Source organism: Vulpes lagopus, chromosome 2 (genome assembly GCF_018345385.1).
Source record: "Vulpes lagopus strain Blue_001 chromosome 2, ASM1834538v1, whole genome shotgun sequence".
In the NCBI taxonomy this organism is placed as follows: Eukaryota; Metazoa; Chordata; class Mammalia; order Carnivora; family Canidae; genus Vulpes; species Vulpes lagopus.
The window spans coordinates 140251131-140262392 of NC_054825.1; the positions used below are offsets into that span (position 1 = coordinate 140251131).

General features: G+C 38.3%; 1 protein-coding gene across 2 annotated transcripts in view; it reads left to right on the forward strand.

Annotated features, from left to right (window-relative positions):
- The window catches only part of CARNMT1 (carnosine N-methyltransferase 1), a 42428-nt gene extending 31596 nt beyond the window's left edge, over positions 1 to 10832 (forward strand). For both annotated transcript variants that reach the window (XM_041740889.1, XM_041740899.1), the window contains exons 7-8: positions 7377 to 7480; positions 8173 to 10832. In XM_041740889.1, coding sequence (XP_041596823.1) covers positions 7377 to 7480; positions 8173 to 8274 — 206 coding nt within the window. In that variant the 3' untranslated portion in view covers positions 8275 to 10832. The remainder of the gene's footprint in view (positions 1 to 7376; positions 7481 to 8172) is intronic.
- The last annotated feature ends 430 nt before the right edge of the window (positions 10833 to 11262 follow it).

The following is an 11262-nucleotide window of genomic DNA, read 5'->3' on the forward strand; positions in this document are numbered from 1 at the left end:
GATGCAGAAGTTGATCCTGGGACCCTGGGATCACAATCTGAGCCAAAGGCAGACACTCAACCACGGAGACACCCAGGTGTCCCCAGAAACAACTTTTCTGTTTGAACTTTTATTTTAATAGGTTTATTAATATTTTCTTATGTAACAGGAATCATAACTGCCTGGAACAAATAAAATTTGCTCTCCATAAGCACACTGTTTGATAAGAGCAGACATGCTGGGCCACACTACATAGGTCAGAGGGGAGATCAATTAGGAGAGCTTCTGTTCTTCATACCACAGAGTTCCAAAACAATCCTGAGCACTGGAATAATGGAGAAGCGTGGTCCTTAAAAATAGTTACTCAGTAGGTTAGTACTTTCCAAATAAAATTCTTTATATATGTAAGCTGAAGAATCTAAAAAATAATGATTATCTCATAGTGAATTTTCCCTTAATTCTGGCATGTTCTGGGTATCTGTTCAGAAGAATGTTCTCAATTTTCATGCCCTTTGCTCACTCATCTTTACCACATGTAATTCCTACCCTGACTCCACCTAGTCTTTCATTTCCCAATCTGTGTATCTGGTCCAGATATCTTTGTTACATTCCAAACCAACTTGGATACTTTAGAATCCAAGAAAAACTCCTGTCTTTTCTGATCTTAGCATATTCCCCCAACCAGAAAACTGTATATCCTCCTTTATTCCTCTTCTTCCTCACCACCTGCACCCAGTCAGTCCACAGATGTGTCTCCTAAAGCTTCTCAATAGGTCTTGAATTTCTTCCTATCCCAGGGTTTCTTAGAGGCGGCACCATTGGCATCTGGGGGTGAATGGTTCTTCCCTGGCCCTCCCCAGTTATGACAGAAACACCCCCATTGAGAACCACTGTTTCAAGCTCATGCTAGTTCCTTAGTTCAAGCCTGCATCTCTGCAGTAGTTTCATCAGGGTACCCCCACCTTCAAGTTGTCTCCAGCCCTCCGCGCCTCTTTTATATCACCCTCTGTATGTTACACAAGCATGATCCTCCCAACACGTGAATCTATTCCCATCACATTCCCTACATAAAATTCTGGCTTTCTGGATCACCGAAACTCTTAGGATTGTGCATAGTACCCTTTGCAATCTTGTGTCTTTTTTTCTTCCACCCCGGCCCCGACTATAGGTGCCAGTCCTCTGACCTAGAAGGTCCTTTCTCTGTTGCTTCTGTTCTCACATTGGCTCTTTCCTAGGTGCTCGTAGCACTCAGCTGAGGTGATCCTTTCAGGTTGCAGTAAATATTTGTTGTATTCCTCTTTTATATTCTCACTGAATCTCTGAGCATTTAACACAACACATTGTTGCCACCCATATGTTTGTTATTCCTGGTAGTCTCTGAGCTCAGTGGGGCCAGCAGCTAATGCTGTTTACCTCCCACAGAGCCGGGCAATCAGTGGCTCTTGAGTGACTGTTCTGTGTATGAGTGCATTGTTTCAAAATTTGTAAGTGGAAACAAGTAATGTTAAGATGCCACAGTAGATTGGCTGCCAGGAGACATGACAAAGTGGCATTTATGTTGGTAAATTTCTAACATTACCATGGTTTTGACCTTAGCCTTGTGGGCCTGGAAAAATAATTTTATCTGTAAACTGAGAGTGCATCAACCCCTGGGGGACGATTTCACCCCAACCGTGCTGACATAAGACTGGCATGTCAGTATACTCCTAAAGAATGAGAATGGTCCCTGCCGGCTATAATGGAATACCGAAAAACTACACTGGAAGTTAAATTATCATGAAGATAATTGTCTACATTCTGTGAAATCACAACTGGGATAACTGTTAATTTAGAAACCTCTTTAAGGGCAATCTGAAGTATTGTAATATTCCTCAGGTTAGGGAAAGCTAGTGAGCTTTTTAAGGGAACTATCTGCATGTGTCCTTTGGGAAAGGCTGTGATTTGGCAAAGTGTAGAGGAGTGCCTGTGTATCCTGTTTTTTCATGGCGTTTTTCATGGTGACCCTTAAACACATGTATGTGTGATTTATTTTAAAATCTGTGTGTGGTTATACATACTTGTGCACTGATGCAGGCAGTTAGCAAAGGGAATCTTAATTTCATCTGGAAGTATAAACAGGTTAAAGTACTAAAATGAAAGACCTGCAGATTTTTCCTTCCTGTGTAGGGAAACACCCAGTTCTTCCCTGTGTGTCTCTTTTATTCCTCATACAAAACACTCACACTTCTGACACATCTGGTCACCAAATGTGGGCTTTTTTTCCTTCACAACAAGCAATTCTCTGTGACACCAGCTGGGTGCCCTGTAGTTTAACCACTTCCCATACTGTCTAGCTGGAGATAGTGTAAGATACCACAGATTAAGGGTTCAGTCTCACAGAACCCCCACCCCTCTACTTCAGACACTAGTCACAGATAGTCACCTGTGCTTCTGACCAGCTGTACGTCTATAGGCTGCAGATTGGAAGTTCTAACAACCCCCTCTTTGGGTTTGATTGCTGGAGTGGCTCACAGAACTTAGGGAAACACTTACGTTTACCATTTTATTCAAGGATACAGATGAACACCCAGATGGAAGAGATATGTAGAGCAGAGTATCTGGGAAAGGATGTGGAACTTCCATGCTCTGTCCAGGGGTTGCCACTGTCCCAGCACCGCCACATATTCACCATCCCAGTAGCTCTCAGAACTCCATGCTTTGGGGATTTGATGGAGGCTTCATCATGTAGGCATTACCAGTCATTCAATTTTTAAGCCCTTCTCCCTTCTCAAGAGAATTGTGGCGCAGGGCTGAAAATTCCAAGCTTCTGATCACTGCTTGGTCTTTTTGGTGATGAGCCCTTGTCCAGTAGCCACCCAGAAGCCCACTTACAGTTGTCTCATTAGAACAAAAGATGCTCCTGTCACCCAGGAAATTATGAGTTTCAGGATCCCTGTGTGAGGGGCCAGAGTCAGAGGCATAATATCTGAACAAAAGATGATGCTCCTAGTGTTCTTACCACTTAGGAAATTACAAGGATTTCAGGAACTTTGTGCCAGAGACCAGTATGTATTTTTTCAATTATCTCACAAGTCCCAAAGGAGATTCTTATTTTTTTTTTATTATTTTTTTTTTTTATTATCTATTTTTTCCTTTATTTTTATTTTATTTTATTTTATTTTATTTTTTTAACTTTTATTGGTGTTTAATTTACCAACATACAGAAAAACACCCAGTGCTCATCCCGTCAAGTGTCCACCTCAGTGCCCGTCACCCATTCCCCTCCAACACCCGCCCTCCTCCCCTTCCACCACCCCTAGTTCATTTCCCCGAGTTAGGAGTCTTTATGTTCTGTCTCCCTTCCTGATATTTCCCAACATTTCTTTTCCCTTCCTTTATATTCCCTTTCACTATTATTCATATTCCCCAAATGAATGAGAACATACACTGTTTGTCCTTCTCGGATTGACTTATTTCACTCAGCATAATACCCTCCAGTTCCATCCCCGTTGAAGCAAATGGTGGGTATTTGTCGTTTCTTTTTTTTTTTTTTTGTATTTTTTTTTTTTGTATTTGTCGTTTCTAATTGCTGAGTAATATTCCATTGTATACATAAACCACATCTTCTTTATCCATTCATCTTTCGATGGACACCGAGGCTCCTTCCACAGTTTAGCTATTGTGGCCATTGCTGATAGAAACATCAGGGTGCAGGTGTCCCGACGTTTCATTGCATCTGAATCTTTGGGGTAAATCCCCAACAGTGCAATTGCTGGGTCGTAGGGCAGGTCTATTTTTAACTCTTTGAGGAACCTCCACACAGTTTTCCAGAGTGGCTGCACCAGTTCACATTCCCACCAACAGTGTAAGAGGGTTCCCTTTTCTCCACATCCTCTCCAACATTTGTTGTTTCCTGCCTTGTTAATTTTCCCCATTCTCACTGGTGTGAGGTGGTATCTCATTGTGGTTTTGATTTGTATTTCCCTGATGGCAAGTGATGCAGAGCATTTTCTCATGTGCATGTTGGCCATGTCCATGTCTTCCTCTGTGAGATTTCTCTTCATGTCTTTTGCCCATTTCATGATTGGATTGTTTGTTTCTTTGGTGTTGAGTTTAATAAGTTCTTTATAGATTTTGGAAACTAGCCCTTTATCTGATATGTCATTTGCAAATATCTTCTCCCATTCTGTAGGTTGTCTTTTAGTTTTGTTGACTGTATCCTTTGCTGTGCAAAAGCTTCTTATCTTGATGAAGTCCCAATAGTTCATTTTTGCTTTTGTTTCTTTTGCCTTTGTGGATGTATCTTGCAAGAAGTTACTGTGGCTGAGTTCAAAAAGGGTGTTGCCTGTGTTCTCCTCTAGGATTTTGATGGAATCTTGTCTCACATTTAGATCTCTCATCCATTTTGAGTTTATCTTTGTGTATGGTGAAAGAGAGTGGTCCAGTTTCATTCTTCTGCATGTGGATGTCCAATTTTCCCAGCACCATTTATTGAAGAGACTGTCTTTCTTCCAATGGATAGTCTTTCCTCCCCAAAGGAGATTCTTATAAAGTATAATGAGTCCTGTCAAATTTTAAAGTATTTTAAAGCTGAATATTTTTTGAAACATGAGAGGTTTTGTATAAAAGGTAGATAAGTGACACATTATCTCACACTGAGACCTTGTTATAGTTGTAAAAATAGAAAAAGGGTCTAAAACAATGACAGAATGGCCAGGAGGGAACCCTCCCTGTTCATCAGGGAACAACACAATGTAACAAGTTTTTCAGATGGGGTAGCTGGATAAGTTTTACAAAAAAAACCAATGAGAACAGGGCCGGTTGACCTGCAATAACCCTGGACAATGACTGGCTATGTGATGGACTTGGAATAATCCTGGAATAAGAGTGACTGTATGGGAAAGACAGAAGTTGAAGATTTATGTATAGGGACAAGTTGACCCTCATGTGACCAAGTAACCAAGATGCCTACCTTGGGCCTGTTCTAGTCCATGCTCAGGTAAAGACCAAAACTTAATTTACTGGATAAAGCGAATGGGAAAGAAAATTTATCAGTCTGCTTGAAAAATGAGCCAGCAGTGACTGTCCTCCTACCCAACCTTTATTCCTGCACCCTCGATACATCCTTACTCAGCCTATTCAACTTTTTGCTGAGGTTTGAGTGCCAGCTCTTTTGTTTTGAACAGTTGCACGCCATGTTTCTTTAAGTGGGCAGTTTCGTATAGCTACCACAAGCTTTTTCCTAGTTAATGTGTAAGGTATCTTTTCCTATATCTTAAATCTTTTCTGTATCTTTGTTTTAGATATGTCTTATCAACAGCATAGTTACATTTTGTTATCCAGTCTAACAATCACTGTCTCTTAACTGGAATTTTAGAGCCTTAAGGATATAAATGGTTTAAATTTACTTGTCCCAGATTTAGCAAGTGGGGCCCCCTTCTTCTGTGTCTGTCTGATATATCTCTGTCGTGTTTGAACACCTCCTTTCTGGCATAACCAGGTGTACCAGGCTCTTCTTGTACTTTCTCTGCTAGGCCCTCAGATCAGCCATTTTTTCCCCAAGGGTTCCTGGTTCTTTTTTAATATAGAATGGTATATAGAAATGTTAGATTAATTACACTTGTAGAAGTGAAATATGCACAGAGTATTTGTCGAAGTATCTGTAATAGACTATAAAAAATACACAACTGTAATACAGGTTATCTTTGGGTGGTAAAATTTACAGATGCTTAACTGTACATTCACTGCTATGCTGGGCATTATTGTGGACTCACAAGAAACTGAACATGTGATCCTTTACTCATGTAGCTTGTAATCTAGTTAAAAAAATGCATATTACATGAAAAATAATCAGGGAGCCATGCAAATGGTACATTTAATGAATTTTTAAACTAGGGTATAGTAAGAGGGTGAGCAATAGGGCTGGAAATTTGGATGGATTATATTAAAACTTGATGTCAGCAAGGTTTTGGAGCATGGCTAAAGCTTGAGTTAGAGAGTTGGAGCTTTCTAGGTGAAATACAACATGAGTAGAGGTACAGTATGACCGGACTATGTAAGACTCATTGGAGTTTTTATTTAGATATAATAAGACAATATTGCTGGAAGCTCTTAAAGTAATGGAGCAGGAGCATCATATACTTTAGAGCTCCTGGACAAACTGCTATGAGGCTCTGCATGTTTATAAAAAGGCTTCAAAGGCTTTGTGATGGTCTAACACAGCAGGTGCTCAATAAATGGTAGTTATCGTTGTTTTTACTAGTACTAATAAAACTAACAGGAAGTTAAGCTTGACAGAATAGTTTGATGGTAAGCTGTTGTTGTCTTCTGAAAAGAGTACTAACATATATTCATAGCCATTTTTTTCTAGTAGTTTATGTTGGGTAAAAAAGAGGAAAGGAAGAAAAACGTTTTCACTCTTAGTATGTTCCACAGAGAGATTAGCCTTTTGGGAAGAAAAGCTGTCCTGTTGTTACTCTTATTTCCTGTGATTAGCACATTGTATGAGGGGTAGGGATGGTGAGTTAGGCCCCAGATCTATAGTTAACCCAATGAAAGGTAAAGAAAAGATTGTTTAGATTAGTACTGAAGCATAACTGTTGAATGATTGGGTTGCCTGGATGAGGCTGATGATGGAGGCAAAATGTGAGAGATTGAAAGATTGGAGACTTTGGTTTGAGTCAGATGGTAGGTAGTACCTTGGATATATGGAACGAAAGAACAGTAAAGGGGGAGTATCATTTTAAAAAGTTGTGATTGCTCTCGTTTACCTAATGCCTTCTATATGCTAGGTGTATTGGATGTTACCTCGGATTAAAGTCAAATTATATGGAGCAGAGCTAGTGACTTGTCCAATGGCACAGTTAGTAACTGTTAGAGCTGGGATATGAGCTGTGCACTTAAAAAGCGAGCTCTGGTGTCACCTCTTCCTTTCAGCAAGCCTTGCCTATAACTTCCACTATCCCTACACACTCTCTAGACCTAGGCTAGCTTGAGGGCCCTTGATAGCCAGTTTGTAGCTGCAGTTGTGCATTTATTTAAGGAATTATAATTACAGTATACATTTTGGAACTTAAAGACTTCACATCCTCTGATCCACTTGCTCCTTCAGTAACTTAAGAATTACAGGTGTAAGGCTCACGGTGTGGAGAATCACATTGCAATCCTGGTATACCAGAGGGTCTCAGCCCCCATAAGTGTAAGCCCAGCACTCGAATGTGGGGTGAAGTGCTGGGCTTACTGGGCCAGAGTTTCAGGGGTCTGGACACATGCCCTTGGCAGATGTAAAGGTTCTGCTCTTTTCCTTTTTATGTTTGTTTCATCTACGACACATCTTATAATTCAACTTGGAGTTCTAACACAGCAACTAGTGCAAGTTTATATTTAAATAATTCATTCATAATATCTTTAAACCGTAGGTCCTCTGCTGTACCACTTTGAAAATTTGGCAAATGAACTTTCCATAGAATTGAGCTATGAAGATATAAAAAATGTCGTTCTGCAGTATGGATTCCAGGTAGAGGTAAGGATGGAATGAAGTACTGCCACATTCTAACTTCCAGTGCTCTTAAACAGGAATAGTAATAATATGACAGTTCCTAGCTTCACCTCTTTGTTCTCATCCATAAAGTAGAAATAATACTTAGCTTTTTGAATTATTAGGATTTGGCAGAATGTGTATGTAAATGGAAAACTGTAATCCCTGGTGTAATCAATCACCTTTCGGTACATGGTAGCTTACCATTATCACAAGATAATGGTCTCCCTTGCAAGTCTCCCTTGCAGACTGATAGTTATAAGTAGACTGGTTTCTGGAAGAGTGGACGGAGGTGGGAGGGCAATGATATTGTCCACTGTATTCCTGCAGGTGTGTCTGTAGTGCTCATTTTTTTAATCATGTGATTATAAGGTTTTATGATATTTTGACTTGTGTTTATTTAGAACCATTCCATTCATTTGAAAAATAAACATATTTGTTTTTAAATATGAAGAGAAGCAATATATCAGAGTCATGTAGAGCTCTTATTAGTGATGTGACCATGAGCAATCTGCTCTTTGTAAAGTGGGATTACTAATAATGCCAATCTAAAGGGGATATTTGTATGTAATGAATGAACTAGTAAAAAGTATGTTTAAAATAGCATCTGTCACAGGTACTCAGTATTTGTGTTATCATGGTCATCATGATCATTATGATTATTGTTTGCATTCCAGGTGGAAAAAGAATCTGTCTTGTCAACATATACTGTGAATGATCTCTCCATGATGAAATACTACTATGAATGTGTCTTGTTTGTGGTCCGTAAACCACAGTAACGTTCTCAAGCAGTATCAGCAGGAAAAAAAGTTTGATAAGAGCAAATGCTGAAATAAACAACTCAAAATCAACTATATCCCGATGACAGGACACAACCTCAAATCAGTGGTGCCTTCTTATTCCTAACAAAATTTAGAAATAGCATCTATTTTCTTAATATGTCTATCGCTTTTTCAGAAATATACTATGCCATGCATATTTGTACTACAAAAGTAAAAATGGAGGAAATGTCTTCAAGTATACTTTTTCCTTGAAGCCCAGAATTGTCTTTCAGTAGAAAAAACTAAACTTTATCTCCAGTGGTCTTCACGAAGCTGTCTATTGCAAGTCTGCCATACTAATGACTACTAGTATTGAAGTCCCCAAAAATATCTGTTTTGTGTGCACTGCACATGTTATTTTTAGAAGAGTTGGAGGATCCTCTCACATTCAGCATCTGGAATTGGGACTTTTGTTTGCTCTGGACCTAAGCAATCCATACATAAAATGTGTGTCTATCCTTTTATCATTCAAATTATTTTCTTTTCTAGCTCAGCTGAACTTAGAGAAGCATCAGACATTTCATTTTTATGAAATGCTAAATTTAATAAGATCACAGGCCAGTCAAATGCATTCAAGCATTCAAGTAACTGAAAAATTAGTCTTTGGGGTACACTAAACTGAACATTATTTGAAAGTATACTCATCATGAATCACTCTGAAATGTATGAGATCTCAACACTTTTAGGTGAGGCACAAAAGCCTTTTATTCAAGGTACTGCTCGGAAAATGGGGAAATAAGAATAAGATCTGCCCATTTGAAATGTATGATTTTAAACTAGAAGTGAATACAGTCTGTCAGTGAATGTTTACAATAATGTCTTTAAATTACCTGGATCACAAAAGCAAGCACTTTTTTTTTTCCATTAACCTGTCATGATGGTATTAACCGTGGGGAAATTTTGAATATGAAATTCAGGGATGAATTACTGCCCATGGTCTGTGTCTTCAATATTGTAAGCAGCAGCCATAGATGTAATTTCAGATTAACACCAGTTTTGTTCCCTGATAGCTGGAGTTAAAACAGTATATGCTGCTTTAAATTTCTACCTCTAGCAGATTTTTTTCTATTGGAGGGAGTTTTCCTTTGTATTTTTTTATGTTTATTACTTTGTTTCCAGTAGCTTGGAAAGCAGAGATGACTAATTTAATGTTTTAACCTTTTCTTGGGAAAAGGAAGTATTCTTGTTGGATATTTTCACAGGTGATTATGATGGCATTAAATGACCTCTGTGGCAATTTGAATTAATTATATAAACTTAATCTCAATAATGTGCTATAGGATTAATGTCCTGTTCTAATAGGAAAACTTACTTGTGAATCCTTAGGCCTTTTTTTGTCAGTTATGTTGGGGGAGTCTGCGCAATTTGGCTTCTTACTAGTAGGAGCTTTGCTGTGTAAGGGAGCTCTTGTGGCCTTTGCTCCTGTTATGCAGTTAAAGGTCTCCATGAAGATTATCTGAATTGGCTACATTTGTAGTGTTTTGAGTTACAAAAACAAAAATCTATTTCTTTTTTGTGTGTCCCCCCCCCCCCATAGTGTTCAGTTAGAATTCTCATTAACTCCCACATGAACGAATTTGAAATTAATTGGGGGGGGGGGGGGAGAAAACCCAAAATTTGTTTTTAAGAAAAAAAAGCTTAAAAGGATCCTAAGTATTTAAAAAAATTCATTGAAAGGAAAGGAATGCATGCTATTTTTGAGTCATGTAGAAAGGCTTTTTATTCACTGACTAGTATTCACTTTTTTACTTGTATCATAACAAATGATCTTGTTTTTCTCATAAAGGCAAAAATAAGTTGATAGCAGGGAGTTGGCTTTATTACTTAAAATTTTGGCTATCAGGTTTTATTCTTTAATAATGTTACTTATATTTCTAAATTATACCTTACATTTTAGTTAATACTGAAATTGGCCACTTCATTTGTTTTTAATTTCTCATATCATGACTACTGTTTTTCAAATGTTCTACACAAATTTGCATCACTTTTTTTCTCATTGCTTTTGTAGTTAATATATTCTGAACTTGAAAATTGTGGTATCAATCAATAATAGAAGTGTCACTGGAGGATTTTTTTTATATTATGTGTAGTCCTAGCTACTAAAGTATGTAAGCCTTAAAGTTTTTTGTTCTTTTTCCTTATATTAGCTCTATATACAAATGTTTTCATTCATTTTCATAAAGCAGGAGGAGATAGGTCATTGTTCTTGCTTCTGCTTCCCCCCAACCCCCACCCCCGCCATTTTCCATATTCTGAAGCGGTGCAGGTTAGGGTATTTTAATCAAGTGAGCAAGATGGGAAATGTAAAATATAAAGAGAAGCTGTCTAAATCACAGTATAAAATTATGAAGTTTGGGAACTGTAAAATGTACTGTATTTATATGTAATTCTCATTCTAAAAGTTGCCACAAAGGCTGAATTGGAAGCTTCATGTCTGCATGAAATTTCCTATATTTTTAATGTGTATGATGGACTTAATTTTTCTTGAATATTAAAGTCTGCCAATTGCTATGAAACAGTATTTGCTTGGTTGTTTCCATCTAAGTAGTAGTAACAGTGGATGTGGGAATTTTATTTTTTATTTTTTTAAAGATTTTATTTATTTATTCATAGAGACGCACAGAGAGAGAGAGAGAGAGAGAGAGGCAGAGATACAGGCAAAGTGAGAAGCAGGCTCCATGCAGGGAGCCCGACATGGGAATCCCTGGTCCCGAGGATCACACCCCAGGCTGCAGTCGGCGCCAAACCGCTGCGCCACTGGGGCTGCCCGGATGTGGGGATTTTAATTCATTGAACACATACTTTTAAATCCTTACACGAGCCTATTCTTATATGCTTCTAGAAAGTCAATAATAAGAGTACTTGGTCTTTGAGTATGTCAGGTCTTACACTAATTAATCTTGATCTTTGGTTTCGTCAAATAATAGAAAAATAATAGGAAATAAA